Source organism: Hemicordylus capensis, chromosome 1, assembly GCF_027244095.1.
Source record: "Hemicordylus capensis ecotype Gifberg chromosome 1, rHemCap1.1.pri, whole genome shotgun sequence".
In the NCBI taxonomy this organism is placed as follows: Eukaryota; Metazoa; Chordata; class Lepidosauria; order Squamata; family Cordylidae; genus Hemicordylus; species Hemicordylus capensis.
This window is the reverse complement of record NC_069657.1, coordinates 396,178,654-396,195,436: the sequence shown is the minus strand read 5'-3', so window position 1 is coordinate 396,195,436 and position 16,783 is coordinate 396,178,654. Positions and strand designations below refer to the sequence as shown.

The following is a 16,783-nucleotide window of genomic DNA, read 5'->3' as shown; positions in this document are numbered from 1 at the left end:
AAAGACAAAGCAGAAGCTCTGTCTGAGCTCAGTTCCTCCCAAATTAAGTTGGGATGACTGGACAGAAAGGCTACATTACCCTCACAAATTCAATGTAGATTTGTGAAGTATCTCTGACAGAGGGAATTCAATCCTTCCAGGTAACTTGACTAGAAGATCACCACCTGCTTCGGGATCCTATCCCTCCCTGGATCTGTGCCATACCACCCCCTGTCCCAAAACTGGTGTTGCCATACAGTATCAGAACCATTGAGAACAAGTAGATTAGCTGAATTTGCACTACATCTTGGTTTCTCAACTGGACTACAGAAATATTCAGAATTTTTGCACAATTCCTATAACAGCTCCATCAGTTCCATTCCCGTGGTCAAGGTCTTACGTTCAGGTACTCCACAGGCTTGGTGACATTGAACTTGTCCATAGTGGTGATTATAATGGCAGGAGTAGTGAGGAAAAAGAGCAGGATGAAGAGCACCACATTGATGATCAAGCAGCGGATCCACCAGATGAAGCCACGGATTGATAAATGCTCCCTGAAAGAAGAGAAAAGATGAGAAATAAAATTTAATTGTGACAGAACCCAACACTGGAGACAATGAGCAGCATCCATACTAAGCACATTACTACTTGGGAGTTACTCTGTAGGACTACTCAGAAATAATTAAGTTTGGATGTAGTCCAATGACTAGCTTGGAAAACCCTGGGGAATCTGAATTCTTAAAAAAAACACTTAAATCTAGTTTTGCTATCAAACACACACATCCCATTGCATTGTTCAGTCCAATGCCCCTTCCTAAGAAGAAACTCTTCCCCCAGGCAGTGTTAACATGAGATTAGTGATAGACCTCAGTAACCAGAGTTGCCAGAACCTAAGGGGTATACTCGTAGGTCAAATGGGCCGTAAGCCAGAATTTGGCTTTTTAAAAGCCAAATCTGGCCACCTAGCTCAGTACCCACATACAGTATGCCAGAGACAGTCCTTTGTGAGGCTGAAGGCCTCACAAAGACCTCCCTTTTTCAGGCCAATGATGGGCAGTATTTCATTTACCAGTAAATGTTTTGAGGATCAGGTGCATACGAGACTGCCCAGTTGGAGATGTGGAGGGACTCGCTGCAGGATGAGGCCTTAGGTTCCCCACGACACTTGCAGCCCTGACACTTGCACACATTGAAGTCTTTAAGGATTCTGGAGTAAGAAGAAATCAAGGATGAAGTGAGGATTCCTTGGGAAGGGGGCTTGCTGCTGTTCAGCTCAAATCTCTTTGCAGTCCCACCAGAATTACCTCTTTGAAAAAAGAGACAGACTAAGAGGGAGTCAAACTAAAGGAGAAACATGACCAAGAATTATACCTATTATGAATCGCCTGGAGATGGTATATAGAAAGACACCTCTCTCTCTCTCTCTCTCTCTCTCTCTCTCTCTCTCTCTCTCTCTTGCACCTGCATACACACCTACTGTATATAACAAGACAGATTTATCCAAAGAAATTGATTGCTCAGGAAAGACAACAAGAAGTACTTCCCCACGCAATGCATAGTTAACATATTAAACATAAGATGTGGTTACACTGATGACTTTAACGAAAGGCTGCTCCTTGGAGGATAGGCCTAACAATTATTCATAAACACCAAATGAACCTCCCCTTTCAGAGGCAGTATCCCTCTGATTACCTAATGCTGATCATCATCATCATCCCTTCCTTCCTTCCGAGTTTTCAAGTGCATTGGCTTACCACTATTGAAAACAATGCTGGACAAGATGGAATTTGGTCTATCCAACAAAACTATACATCTGGTTTGATGTCCTTACTCTGTTCCTCCCCACCAACCAAGCCATACTTCCTCACCCTGAGATCTTCACCCTTCACTCACATGGCTGTAATGGCCTCATTATGGAAGGTGACAAAGGCCATGCCCAACGGCTTCTCGTTCACCTTCTCCTTTTCTTTCTTGTAATCCTTCTTGAGCTTTTCCTCCAGCTTGGTATAGTACTCAATGGCTTCCACCTAGGCAAGGACACTCATTAGTCAGAGCACATGGGTCCTGTAGTTCTAGCATCCTTATGGCTATGCAATCACAAGACAGGGTACGCTCTGCTGCTAGCCCAACATATGGCAATATCACAATATCACAATTCTTCAGAATTAGCAGCTGGGGATAAGTTCTCCTTATCTGCCTTGATGATTTTGGTTTCACACTCTATTGAACGCTAAAATGTTGGTGTGGTATAGTGTTGGATGAACTAGAGAGAGGGTGATTCAAGCTCTTGCTCAGGCATGGAGTAGGCTCAGATTTTGGGGAGGAGCCATAGCTCAGTGGCAGAGCATATGCTTCACATGCAGAAGGCTCCAAGTTTGATCCCTGGCATCTTTAGGCAGGGCTGGGAAAGGCCCCTTGTCTGAAACCCTGAAGAGCCACTGTCATCAGTGCAGATAATACTAAGCTAGAAGGACCAACAGTCTGACTCAGTATAAGGCAGTTTCATATGTTTATACACCCTGGAGCTCATTTGTATGGCTTTGGGCCATACAACTGCTACCTTGGTGCTCTTAGCTTAAAAACGGGGCAACCCTATATTAAACCCCTTGGTGTGAATTCAAGGACTGATAATAAAAAAAGAACCATTTCAGTTATTGAGGTGCATCAGCAGAAATGGTACAGCAAAGGTGCAAGAAAAACTATGGAATATGATGCATAGAGGCTTCCCAGAGATACTAAGGGTTAGCCTAGACATGCATGAAAAAATGTGTGCTATAGAGGAGTGCTTTCAATTGGATGAACCTCTCCCCCTCCCCAACAAACCCAGCTACATGAGGGGGCAACTGCAACTGGGGACAGAGCTTTCAAGGAGGAGGAGGTTAGCTCTTTCCTGTTGCACCATTTCCCCACCAGAAATTGCCATCCTTAAGTGGCCATTTGAAGAAATCATCTTTTCAAAAGGATGATTTTCAGCAGCAAAATGGTGTGAAGGAGAAGACTGAAAACTTCCCCCTCCCTGTCACCTCGGTCCTAGGGATGTGCATGAGCCAGTTCGGAGCCTCCTCTGGGAAGCATCGAACTGGCTTGGGTGCCGGTGTTGGAGCTGGCTTGAAGTGGGGGGCAGTTCCCTTAAGGAGCTCCTTACTTGCTCCTCCCCACCCCACCATGCCCAGAAAAGCGGCGGGGTAGGAAGGAGCAGGTAAAGAGCTCCTGACTGGCTCCTTAAGGGAACTGCTCCCCTCCCCACCAGCCCATGCACGAGCCATTTGTGCACATCTCTACTTAGCACCCCCCCCCCCGGGCACGAGGCTGTTCTTTACAACAAAAAAGATACTTTTGGTTGAAAGCCTACCTTAATAGTACATGTTTGCATACAAGTCTAGGCTGACCTTAAGAAAGAGCAAAAGTGCCAGCAAACAGGGTTGTGAGCTCAGTAACCTGGGATTTACTGCCCTTCTCCACATGCATGAAAGGCAAGAGTGGTTGGGGAAGACAGGGTAATTAGCTCTGAGAATGGGGAATTCTGGGAGTTTGAAGGTCCACTCATGTTATTTCCCAATAGCATCCTCCAGTCCCTCCTCTGCACCTCTTCACAGCCTTTGATAGCACAGCAACAGAGATGACCACAGGGCTTGGGAACGATCATGGAAGGGGTGTTCTCCTTGGTTTGCAAGTTGGTAAAGTAAATTTTCCCACGCTCTGCCTTTTTTCTGAAACAGATCACAGAAAGAAAAGAAGCTCAGAAAAGCCAGTACAGAAGATCACAAGGTACAGCAAGATGCATAGACAGCGAGCTTCCACCAGTGCAGAATCAGATATTCTGAATGCCCGAACATATGTTTTTTCCATACAGTCTGGAAAACAATCAACTCTCCAGTCAATCAATATAAGAAACTACACATTAGGGGTCTTCTCTTGACATCTTGCACCAGGTGGACCCCACTCGCCACAAATGGCTGCATCTTCTGAAGGCAGCACAGACTGAGGAACAGTTGAAATGTCTAGACATGAGAAAGATGGTTTGTGGCACCAGTATCACAGAGTGTTTTCAGGTGTGAGGGTCAGCTTGCAAAAGAGTCTGGTGACATGAGATTCATATGACTGTGCATTAGAAGTTCTCAACTCAGATCTGAGTATTTTGATTCATCTAATGAGATATATTGCTTTAGAAGAAAAGATTTGTAAGTAATTCTCCTCAAAGACAATTTACTACATGTTCTTGAAGTTTTTCAACATGGTTCTTTATTTACATTGAAGATACCACTTGTTCAACATGGGGCTAACATTTGGACACTTGATAGGTTTTTTTTGAAAAAGTTATTCACCAGGTTCCTGTTGTGTGTTATGTAATTGTGGTGTATATACAATGAATTGTATTGTGTAAGTGTTTTTTTTTAAAAAAAACTAGGACAGATATCATTTACTGTATTCCATGTTTTGACTAGTATTTTTATCTCATATTTGATTATTCATTATTACTGTTCTTACATGATGCATTGATCCAAAGTACAGTTTCTTATTATACTTCATTTTCTATGTGTTTCATTGTGTTCATAGTTATTGGACCTATTGTGTTGTGATTCAAGGTTTGTGGCATCAGACAGAAGCCAGGAGAAACAACTTCCATCTGTAGATTTGCCATAGAGTCCTGGGGTTTTTCTGCATGGCAGTAAAGCATGGGCTTTTTAAAGCTTCCATACAACTTTCTAATGGCATCTCACCCACTGTTCACATGCTTCTGTGGGCTCCCATGCTCCTTTGTAGCACGACTGGCCACATGCTGATCATGGACCTCACAGGATTTTCACAGCCAGCACTTGAATCCTGAAACAAACCCATTCCCTTTTAAAATTATGCCTTAAAAATAGCAATGAAAAGAGAGAGGTTTGTAAGCACTGACCAGTAGGTGACACTGAGATCTGTGCTACGAAGCAGCGTGGGAGCCCATGAAAGCCTACACAATTGTTTCGACCAGAGCTGCTCAACTTTGGCCCACCTGCATATGTTGGCCTACAACTCCCATAATCCCAGGCTATTGACCACTTTGGCTGGGGATTATTGGAGTTGTAGTCCAAAAACAGCTGGGGGTGGGCCCCTCAAAGTTGAGCAGGCCTGGTCCAGACAGTGGGTGAGGTGCCATTAGAAAGTTGTGTGGCTTGAAAGGTGGTTAACCCTTCTCTGACCTAAGGCTACTGACAGTGCCCTGCTTCCTTGCTGGAGTGGGGTGGCAGGTCTAATGGTAAGATTAGATGTAAGTTTTGGGTGGTATAAAAATATGTTAAATAAATAAATAAATAAATAAATAATCTATAAAGTTGGGAAAGCAAGCATATTGCCCCCATGCCCAATATTAGCCATGCAGCACATTCCAGCCTCATTTTGTCTTCACTCAGCATCTCACATGCTTCCAAGTCACTCAGAGGTCCATCTCCCATAGAGCTTTCCCTCTCTCCTGTGCCCAGGAATTCTTGTTCTCCCAGCCTTGGATTCTCTGTATGGGCTCCAACTTCTAGCTTGTGCCCATCTGAGTCTGTCCCAGTACTGACTTCCCTTCTTCCCCTCTTTTTATCCTGCTGCCTCCTCCCTCACCCACTGCTTAGGCCTGGGATTCCTTCTCAAGGGTGCTGGGCATGCACGTGGCTTTGTGTTGCGCATAGAGCCTCACAACGGACAAGCCTGCCCATTTGCATTTCTTTGTTCTCCCTGATTGCAGCATTTGAACAACACCCCCCCACATCCCGTCCCCCACATTCCATACATGCCCTGGACTCTACCTCTCGGCATCAAGGAACATCAGCCTGGCCACGTCATAGCAGGGGCGCGCCTCCAACACTGTGCAATTGGTATAAGCTTCTCTGGAATCAGAAAAGAACCAGAGGTTCATCAGAAACTTGCAAGGTGAGCATACCCTCCCAGATGTTGGTGGAGTCCAATCCCATCCTGCAAGGGCTGCACATAACACTAGAACCAGGGGTCATCCCTTGAAATTGATTGCCGGGAAATCTAGGACCAGCAAACAGAAGTATTTTTTCACACAACGCATAATCAACTTGTGGAATTCTCTGCCACAAGATGTGGTGACAGGCAACAACCTGGATGGCTTTAAGAGGGGTTTGGATAACTTCATGGAGGAGAGGTCTATCAACAGCTACTAGGAGGGCTATAGGCCATCTCCAGCCTCAAAGGCAGGATGCCTCTGAGTACCAGTTGCAGGGGAGTAACAGCAGGAGAGAGGGCATGCCGTCGTTCCTGCCTGCAGGCTTCCAGCGGCATCTAGTGGGCCACTGTGTGAAACAGGATGTTGGACTAGATGGGCCTTGGGCCTGATCCAGCAGGGCTGTTCTTATGAATGTGGTTGGATCCTCTTGCTTGGGAAGCTGCTCTGGTGGCCCTCAAGAGGAAGTCACAGTCTGCTTTTGTCTGCTACATGTTGACTTCTTAAGGGGCAAGGAGCAGGAAACTGCAGAAGAAACACAGGAATGCCTGTTCTCTCTCTTTTATGGGGGGTTAGAGAGCAGCAGCCTCCAGCTATTCACCTCCATCTAAGCTACCCTTTGATTGCATTGGACCACAGAGTTATCTCTGGGAAAAGACTGACTGAAAAGGTCTCTCTTAGAAGGTGGAGGGTGAAAGTGGGGGAATCCAGGCATCAAGGCTCACTCAAAATGCTTCTTGATCTTCTCAGGTTCAGCATACTTTGAAATGCCGTTGATGAAGAGAGTCCGCTTCACCTGCAACAGGTAAGAGGCAAGGGATAAGAAAGGGTGGCATTAGGACCCACCACCAGCTCATTAACAGTTGCAACAAAGGGTGAAGACAGTATCTGGGTTGGCACTGGAAGGTAAGTTAAGATTGGAGATAAGACTGAGCGCTGCTGGGGGTGGCCAGATTCTGGTCCAGCAGTTCCTAAGACATAGTGCCCCATGCCACAGTGAAGCAATTAAAACAAATCAGAACCATGTAAAAGCAAATGGTTAAAAATAATCACAATGATTGTGCCGGCAATGCTGACGGCCAACTGGGCAACTGAGGAGAGCTGGTCTGGTGGTAGCAAGCATGACTTGTCCCCTTAGCTAAGCAGGGTCCACCTTGGTTGCATTTGAATGGGAGACTTGATGGGTGAGCACCATAAGATATTTCCCTTAGGGGATGGAGCCGCTCTGGGAAGAGCATCTAGATTCCAAGTTCCCTCCCTGGCAGCATCTCCAAGATAGGGCTGAGAGAGATTCCTGCCTGCAACCTTGGAGATGCTGCTGGCAGTCTGTGTTGACAATCCTGAGCTAGATGGCCCAAGGGTCTGACTCAGTATATAGCAACTTCCTATGTTCCTGATTGTGTGACACCATCAATACATTCTCATGATTTTATTATAAGCCACTAGGAACTATTATGGGTGAAAACCTTTAAATATAAAAACAAACCAAAACACAAGGAGGAGCTGAAGCCACTGCTGCTGTCTATGCAGCCTGCCTGGTGCAAAAGAGCATGGAGCAGCTGTAGTTCTATCACAGAGGGGGCATACAAGTTGCTAGAAAGTTGTTCTGAGGGTCCGTGTGGTGCAGTGGTTAGAGAGTGGGACTAGGAGTGCAGAGATCCAGGTTTAAATCCCACTGCAACCATGAAACACATTTGGTAGCCCTGGGCTAATCACAATCTCTTATGAGGCCAAGTTAAATGAGGATAAAATGAAATACAGTGGTCCCTCGACTTACGAACTACTCGACATCCGAAGTTTTCGACTTACGAACGACAAAAATGACCGGAAGTCGTTGCCGGTTTAGATGCGGCTTCCTCGACTTACGAATTTTTAGATGCAGTTTCCTCGACTTACGAATGTTTCCAGACCTCCGTGGGTGCGCTTTTCGACTTACGAAAATTTCGACCTACGAACGTGCGTTCGGAACGGATTAACTTCATAAGTCGAGGGACCACTGTAGGTGAATGGGGAACCAAGAGAACAGCATATGCTGTCTTGACTTCTCTTAAGGAAGGGAATGGGGCCATAGCTCAGTGGCAGAGCATCTGCTTTGCATGCAGAAAGTCCCAGGTTCAACCCCTGGCAACATCTCCAGGTAGGCCTGGGAAGGCCTCTTACCTGGAACCCTGAAGAGCTGCCGCCAGTCAGAGTTGACCAGGGCTGCTCAACTTCAGCCCTCCTGCAGACATTGGCCTACAACTCCCAGGATCCCTGGCCACTGTGGGGGCTGTAGTCCAAAAACAACTGGAGGGCCAAAGTTGAGCAGCCCTGGTGTAGACAATACAGAGCTAGATAGACCAGTGCTCTGACTCAGTATAAGGCAGGAACATAGGGAAGATGGGGCAGAAATGTGAATAGTAATCATCACTGACAGAGCCAACAAGATGCTGGTTTGAACTCACCAAATCGTCTTCCTTGTAGCGCATCTTAGAGGTGTGCCGGCGCATACTATATACCGTCAGCAAGAGGTACAAGAAGGCAAAGGATGTGTGCAGCCAGAGGAGGTTATTTCTGTCACAAGGGAAAGGAGGAGCATTCAGGGAACAGAGAGGATCTGCTGAAGAGGCCAGCCTCAATCCACATGCCTCCCAGAGGATAACGGTTTCCTTCAGTCATGTGGATAGCCTCTTTTTTAACACAGTAGGACCCAATATCAAACTTACCCCGAATTCAAGTTAGCAATAGTTGTTCTCCCAAAGCTGTAGGGATTGTTCTCTGGCAAGCAGACAGACAGAGAAATATGAATTAGATGCAATTCAGTGAGAAAGTAGACAGTTGGAATGATTTCTTTCAATTTTCTTACTCTGCTTTTATCATAGAGACCAAAAATGAGTTGTAATAAATAATGCATCAGAAGGCAAATAAGACTTATCTATTATAACTGAATTCTTTGAAATCCTCCACATTCTTCTGCCAATGCTCAGTCTTTCTTCCTGCAGTGATTATTCATTTGCTTCTGTCTGAGTTCCTCCAGAGATTCAAGTGACAATTTCAACAGAATCTCTCATGGTTTATTGAAAATGATGAATGCTACGAAAAGCTTCATTGTTTAGAAACACTAAATGCTCCAGGTCATGAATGAAACATACATCTTGCCCTACAAGCTCTCTTAGGGCTCCAAAACAGATAGAACTATTTGGCATTGCCTAGAGACACCTGTCCGGAGGACACCTGCTGGTTAAAACCATGTTTGGTTGGGAGGGTAGACAGAGTGAGAGCAGCACTGAAAGCATCTGGCAGGATGACATCCTTCTTGCCCTAGTCAATGTGCTCTGGCAGTTAATCACAAAGTATGCAGAAAAATGTACATTTGGAGAAAGGAAGAAAGAAAGATACCCGAAACAAGAAGGTTCAAGGCACAACATATGAGAGAAGAGAATAGGTCCAAGCCCAGAGCTCAAGTAGCTTCCTTTAGCTTAGGGTCTAATGTGGGGAGGGAAACTCATCCTAAGATACTCATTTCTTCCTTATCTCCAGGTTTTTAAAGCTGCTAGGTGGTCAGTCTCCTTTGGAACTCAAGGGAAATGTGGTTCATCCAACTGAAATTAGCTCACAAGTGGACAGAACCCAAACACAATACTGGGGAGTGTCAGTAGGGTTAGAGGATGTAGGCTGTCAGGTCCCACCCCACTCAACCCTAAGACTAGGAAGTAGAAAATTTTAAGCATTCTGCCTCCAATCCAAATTATTCCACCCCCACCAACACCCCCCCAAACAAGCTGTGAAGAAGGCAGATCCCCTAACCTTAAACTATCCTTGATTGTGTGTGCATACGTGTGCACATATGTATGCAATTAGTTTTGGGAGCTGTGTGCTATTAGGCATGCATCACCTAATCCCAGTTTCCCCCTAGCTTTCCCACACAGTGTGAGGAGGAATAGAACATAAGAACAGCCCTGCTAGAACAGGCCCAAGGCCCATCTAGTCCAGCATCCTGTTTCACACAGTGGCCCACCAGATGCTGCTGGAAGCCACGGGCAGGAGTTGAGGGCATGCCCTCCCTCCTGCTGTTACTCCCCTGCAACTGGTACTCAGAGGCATCCTGCCCCTGAGGCCAGAGGTGGTCTTCAGCCCTCCGACTAGTAGCCAATGATAGACCTCTCCTCCATAAAGTTATTCAAACCCCTCTTAAAGCCGTCCAGGTTGTTGGCTGTCACCACATCTCGTGGCAGAGAATTCCACAAGTTGATTATGTGACAGGTGAGATGCCCTCTTCCTGGACTGGACTGCTTAGGTTCAGGGCTTGGTGAAGAGTTTAAAGCTTATTCAGCCCTGAAACTTAGTGGTGCTGCACCAGAATGTAATAGTGCTATATTGCTCAGGTTCCTGTGCTATGAAACAGGAGGACGAATTTCCCCTTTGTTTAAATACCCGCCCTCCCCCCGGCAACAATTCCTTGTGGATCCCCAACCTGTAGTCCTTACATCCTAGTGGAAAAGTTGTTTGTGAGGTCGCCCTGCTGAGCAGATACACAATAATGTATCTGGCCTAAGGGAGAAGCTTGTGAGAAGCTGTCCACAGTTCTCAAGAACGGCCACAATTCACATTTCCCTTATGTATAAATCACAGTTCTCTTACCAACCATACGAGATTCCTGCCTGCAGCCTTGGAGAAGCCGCTGCCAGTCTGTAGCTAGATGGACCTATGGTCTGACTCAGTATATGGCAGCATCCTATGTTCCTAGGAAGCATTTCTTTTCATGCTTACCACTCCCTTCAACTCAGTATTCCCAAGCTGCCCAGTTGTGAAATAGAAAGTCCTTGGAGGAGGAAGGCGAGCACAACTTATCCCAGGGACTCACAACCCCGTGGTCCTCCAGATGTTGCTGAACTACAACTCCCATCATCAATAATAACATCAACCCATCAATAAATTGTGGCTGGGGATGATGCAAGTTGTAGTTCAGCAGCTTCTGGTGGACCACAGGTTGGGAACCCGTAACCTCTTCTATCTTCTCCTTGGCGTCCTCAGCTAGCACTAGAACCAGTGTGTTCCTGTACTGAGGGAACTGGTCAAACCCTTTTCCAGCACAGCGAGTAAGCAAATGCAACCCACTCACCTAGCAGGTCCCCTGAGAAGTTAACTGGCAGCACAATGCCCACAGAAAGGACACCCACAGCAACCAGCAGTCCTATGATGTGCCGCTGGAAGGAGAGGTAATGGATGGCATCACCCCCACACTTATCTCGGATCTCATCATCTCTGGAAAGGAACAGAAAGGTGGTGAGGCACTGGTGGCACTTAGAGGAGACACAGGACAAGTTGTGATGTGCACCCAGAATTTCAGGGCAAGCAATGTGAAAGCGCTGGCAGCTTGAACTCCTTTATTTAGTGTCCTTCCTGAAATGATTTATTGACCTTTGGGGTTGGTTACAAAAAGAGAGGGTTTCTCCTCTCTTTGGGTAGAGGGCCCTTCTGGCGGAGTATTCTCTGCGAAACTGAGCAGATGCCATATGACAGCAGCTGCTATGGAGGAGGAAGAGGAGGACAGAACTACCCATGGTTCTCTGTTTCCTCTTCCACTAGGTGAGCTGATGATACCTGGGAATTAACCCCTGGTTCCCAGATGTGTTGAGCCTGGCTATGGCAACTTACTAATAAGAGAAATACAGTACACACATGCTCAGAAGCACCCTTACCTTCAACTTTACATGACACACTTCCAGGCAGAGTCCTGGGATTCAGAATAGGGTCCAGCATTGAACCCTGGATCAAATTGAACCTTGACACTACTTGTTAGGCCTTGCTTTTGTTGGAAACAGCAGAGACTGTTAAAATATTTTGAAATAATAAGAAATACACAACTGGTATTGTGGTGTATTTTATTGTACCAGCTTCAGTTTGCATAGGGGCACACAAGCTTTTGAGATACGCAGAACTCTTCTTCCAGTGGAGAGAAACGGTTGATGAAGAGTTCTGTGGAACTCCAAAGTCTGTATATCTATATATCCATAGATGGTAAAACATAACCTTACCTGTTTTGTTCTAAGTGAAATAGTTATCTGCATCTAGGGACTGCAGCTCCAATCCTATGCATGTTTATTTAGTAGGCCCCATTAAACACAGTGGGACTTACATCTGACTAAGCATACATAGGATTGTTCTGCTGAATCAGACCAAAGGCCTCTCTAGTCCAGCATCCCATTTCCCAACCAGATGCTTCTGGGAAGCCCAAAGGTGGGGCCTGAAAACAATAGCTGGTGTCCTTTAGGGGTGTGCGCGGACCGTTTTTTGCGGTTTGGTCTGAATTTGGTCCGAATTTGGACCAAACTGTGGGTCTGCGAATGGGTTCACTCAAACCGACTGGCTAGGCCGGTCCATTTGACTGAACCAGCTCAAACTGGTTCGGCACTTTGAGGGGCTGGTAAAGTGGCTTGTGAAGGGGAATCCTTCACAAAAAGCTTCTATAGGGTGGCGAGAGACGAGGCACCTTTAAAAGTAAGTGATAAGGTGCTTACCGTCAGTGGCCATGGTACTGCTCTGTGAATCTGCCTGGGCCCCGTGCAAAGCAGTGCCCCCTACACATGGCTGCGTGGCTCCAACACTGACCATGCATGCACGGAGGCCAGGTCAGTGCCGGAGCCATGCCGCTGCCTCGCACTGGGCCCAGGCCACTTCACGGAGTGGTACCACGGCTGATGGCAAGCACCATGTTACTTACTTATAAAGGTGCCTCAGCTCTCTCTGCTCCACCCCCCGGCCACATTGGGTTCACAAGCCTCTTTATATTGAACTGCCAAACTGGTCTGCCACGAACTGGGCTTGATTTGGTTTGATCACGGACTGGCCGGCCTTCCTGAAGGCCGGTCCGGTTCACGAACAAGCAGCTCAAACTGGTCTGGTTTGTGATGGACCAGTTCACTGCGAACCATTCTTGCACAGCCCTAGTGCCCCTCCCAATATCTTTTAAGAAACTGGTCTACAAGACAAGCCCTTTTGCATTAAAATATTTAAGCTTTTATCCTAATACACAGTGTAGTTTTTTTTAAAACAGTTTTTACTGCCTAGCTTCTTAAAATGATCTGTAATATCAATTCAGCATATTTCCCTACTAGGCTTTGTTATCTGGTTATTTACAAATGAATGTAAATATTAAAACTTTGACCTAGTTTTTGAGGTTTCAGTATGACAGGTACTGACAGAGTGGAGGGGAACTAAACCTGCTTTTTTGTTTGCAAATGCTGGCAGATTATACGTGGTTCAAAAAATAGTAAAAATGTACCTATCCACGGTTCCTGGGTGGCTGGAAATGGTTTCCAGTGTCATTTCCGGCTACTGTTTTGTTGAAAGAACTCAGTTTGTGGCTCTTTTGTTAAAAAAAATAAAACAAAATTTCCATGATTTTTCACGGAGAATTGGGGTTTGGGGGGGGCATTGTTGGGCAGCTGGAGAGCATGGCATGGTACTGTATTTCACTCATCTCTGCCTCCTTCCTGTTTTTGTTGCCCTTTTTTTGACCTCCAGGAACCTAAGGCCCCCCCCCCCCCAATTTCCATTGATTTAAGCTCTCATTATCCACAGTTGTAGGCAAGAATAGAAACCCTGGGGATAATAAGGGCCACCTAATTCACTAGCCTTCATTCCCATTACTGTGCCTTTAGCCTTCAGGGACCTGTCAGATAGATCTATGGCATTCCCATTTTGTAGCAGAGTTATTGCTCCATTTTTCAGTTTTATCAGTTACTTTCAGTTCCATATCACTGAAGGATTTCCCTGCCCTTGCTTTTGGAAAGAAGAATTCTTGCATCAACTCTTCATCCTTTTGAGAATGATGCATGCAAATATCTGGAAGTATTATAATCAGACAGATGGGCTGCGTACAAATCCACATTATGCCATCCTAGGACTGAAGGTAATGGGGCTCTTATTGCCAAAGTATGGGAAAGGCAAGACCTAAATAAATAAATAAATAAATAAATAAATAAAAGAAGGCATTAAAGAAGAATGCAGAAGATTCCTAGCCTTGAAGTCTACGCCTTGCCAGACTTTAGAAAATGTCTACTCCATCATTGCCTGCATCATTTGTGAAGTGGGGAATAAGATACTACTTTCTTTCCTCCTGCATTCAGGGAAAGAGGGGGACTGTCCCTTAAATGTGTTTCATCTTGAGTGATGAGCCTCCTTTCTTGGCTAGCAACCTTTAGACCAGGAGTTCCCAGCCTTAGGTCTCCTGATATCATTGGATTATAACTCCCATCAACCCCAGCTGCAAACATTGGCCATTGTGGCTGAGGATGATGGAGCTGAAGTCCAATATCTGCAGACCCAAGGCTGGGAACTCCTGATCTAAATACCCAAGTGCCAATAAACTACAAACAACAACAGGAATAGTAATACAATCCTATAGTGGGAGAACTCCAGCCACTATGGCCTCTCTGGCTGCTGCTGGAAACTAAGCACTAGAATGGATGACCACTTGGATGGACACAAGATAACTTACTTTATCCTGAAGATGGCCGTCAACCAGGAACAGAAGCCCTGTGCAGAGGCAAAAGGAGAATAGATTAACTTGAGGTTGCTGTTTAGGGTGGGTGGGGTGCTCAAAAATCTGGTTGTGTTTCCTAAGACAAAGGTGGAGCATTTTGAGGCTAGCAAGAAATTTTAAGGGTGGAGCAGGCTATCATGGTGAGACTTGTTGGGAAAGAGTAGGGAAATCTATTAATTACATTAATTTAGATTAATTTCTATTGTATTTTCACCAATTTTTGATTGTGTTACTCACTCTGTGTCTCTGGAAGGGGATAGGCTACATATCTACTTAGCTAGCAACTTTTTGTTGGACAAGTAAGAAATGCATACAACAACATATTTTTCTTTTGCAAAGGACACTCCTACCAATCTCAGGGTGCCTAGAGGAAAGCTGTCTTTGGACTCTTCATTGGCAAAGAGTAGGCAGTTAGGATGAGCTGTCCTTTTCACTCCCACTAAAGCATTCATTAGCCAGAGGATAGGAATGGAGTGCCATAGTAGATTTCAGCTGTTCTCTAACAGCTCTGAGAGTGAGTTAAGAAGTAAACTAGAGCTATTTTTCAACTGAACAATTACTGTTAAGTCCTGATAAGTTGCATGCCAGTTCTTGTCTGTGACTGTGATATTTGATAGATCAGACCAACTTGAAAATAACACTCAGCTGTGTCAGCTTCAGACTTTCCCTATTTTTTATTTTTAAAAAACTGATATAGGTGGGGAAAGACCTGGGCTCAATTTCAACTTGAATTGCCACCATACTTCTAGTAAGTTGGCAACTTGATAATTAGGCTACTCTTTCTAAGCTGGGATTTAAAAATCCCCCCCCCACTTTTGTTATGCAGCTTGAAGTAATTCATCTTGAGTATCCCAAGAAGATATTCCTGCTAATTTGGAATCCTTCCTGTAAATAAGTTAGGAAGGCCAAGACCTCCATCTAATTTATGATGAAACAAACTGTTTTATGGACTCTATGTGGTCTTTCTCAAACACACTCTAATCCTTTTTTGCCATTTCTGTAAGATAGCAAACTCATAATAAAAAGAAATATTTATAAATAAAAAATAATATTCTAAGCAGGATACTCAGCTTAAAGTTCTTTCCCCCGACCATGAAATATCCATTTAACTCAATCTTTCTCATTCCTTTAATACTTCCAGCTAGTCTATTATTATAATTTTAAATAGATTTTGGGCATTCACTTTCAAGTTTGTTTGTATTTGTATTCCCATATATTTTATTGTTCTATTACTTCTATGACTAAGATGTTCTTGATGAATTTTATCCAACTGGTCCTTCTTAATGTTAATTTTGAGCCATTCTAATTTAATGCAATTCATTTTAAACTTAAGATGGCTCCAAAAGCTTTTAATACTGTAAACAAAGCAGGAAAAGATAATTCTGTTAATGGCACATCATCTGTATACAATACTTTTGATTTCCAATTTTCAAGCCTTTGATAGTATGATCTTCTCTAATGATAATTTCTAATGGTTCCATCACCATCATAAATAGTAATGGGACGACAAGGCATCCTTGTCTTGTTCTTCTGGTCAAATGAAGTGTATTTGATATTAATTCATCAGTCAAAATTTTGGTTGATACATTAATTGCTTCCATAAAGTAAAATTTCCACCAAGTCCAAAGCTCATAATATCTGAAATGAACATGGTGCTTTTATTCTCTGCATTCAGAATGGAAAAAACTCCTCCCATCTTATATTTCTTACATTTACTAATTACAGTAATTACATGCCTAGCATTAGTGCTTAACCTACAGCTGGTATAAATCTTGTATGGTCTTCTTCAATTTAATTTCCAATAATCACCTGCAATTTTCTTGCTAAAATGGCAGACCAGATTTTTAAAATATTGATTGAACAGTGAAATTGGACTATATGAAGTAAAGATAAAATGTCTGTCATTCTTAGCTATTAAAATTGTTTTAGCTACTTCCCATGATTGAGGGAATACTCCTTGCTCCGTAGAAGCATTTATAGTCTAATATATTTTGGAATCTTTTATCAAATTCTACAGAAAACCTGTCTAGTCCTAGTCCTTATTGCTATTTAAGGACTTCACAGGCCTTTGGTGTTTTCCCTGCTTTAATCTTTGCTACATCTCCTGTTGTAAATCTAGATAGATTTGCTTAACTGATTAAAGTGTTTATCTGAGGTATACAGTTTCTTATAATAAGGCACCATTAATTTAATTACCTCAACTGCTTGTTTTTTTGAACTTCCGTGCCTTTTCAGGACCAGGCTGGGCGGTGAACAATTGGAGGGAAATGGATTGAAGAGAAATTGATCTAGGGTAGATCTAGGAGTTAAATGTGCATCTTTCACTAAAGGATAAATGATTT

At 44.2% G+C, this 16,783-nt stretch overlaps 1 protein-coding gene and 1 long non-coding RNA gene across 4 annotated transcripts in view; one reads left to right on the top strand and one right to left on the bottom strand.

The window, feature by feature from the left end:
- The window catches only part of LOC128348728 (uncharacterized), a 33,715-nt gene extending 29,207 nt beyond the window's left edge, over positions 1-4,508 (top strand). The window contains exon 3 of the long non-coding RNA XR_008318285.1: positions 3,699-4,508. This is a non-coding gene — a long non-coding RNA (uncharacterized LOC128348728). The remainder of the gene's footprint in view (positions 1-3,698) is intronic.
- Positions 1-16,783, bottom strand: part of TMEM63B (transmembrane protein 63B) — a 102,669-nt gene that overhangs the window by 17,494 nt on the left and 68,392 nt on the right. For all 3 annotated transcript variants that reach the window (XM_053304301.1, XM_053304291.1, XM_053304310.1), the window contains 10 exons: positions 14,397-14,434; positions 11,016-11,158; positions 8,620-8,671; positions 8,359-8,467; positions 6,640-6,710; positions 5,754-5,834; positions 3,566-3,689; positions 1,873-2,006; positions 1,049-1,186; positions 380-533 (listed from right to left, as the gene is read on the bottom strand). In XM_053304301.1, the coding sequence (XP_053160276.1) occupies positions 380-533; positions 1,049-1,186; positions 1,873-2,006; positions 3,566-3,689; positions 5,754-5,834; positions 6,640-6,710; positions 8,359-8,467; positions 8,620-8,671; positions 11,016-11,158; positions 14,397-14,434 (1,044 nt within the window). The remainder of the gene's footprint in view (positions 1-379; positions 534-1,048; positions 1,187-1,872; positions 2,007-3,565; positions 3,690-5,753; positions 5,835-6,639; positions 6,711-8,358; positions 8,468-8,619; positions 8,672-11,015; positions 11,159-14,396; positions 14,435-16,783) is intronic.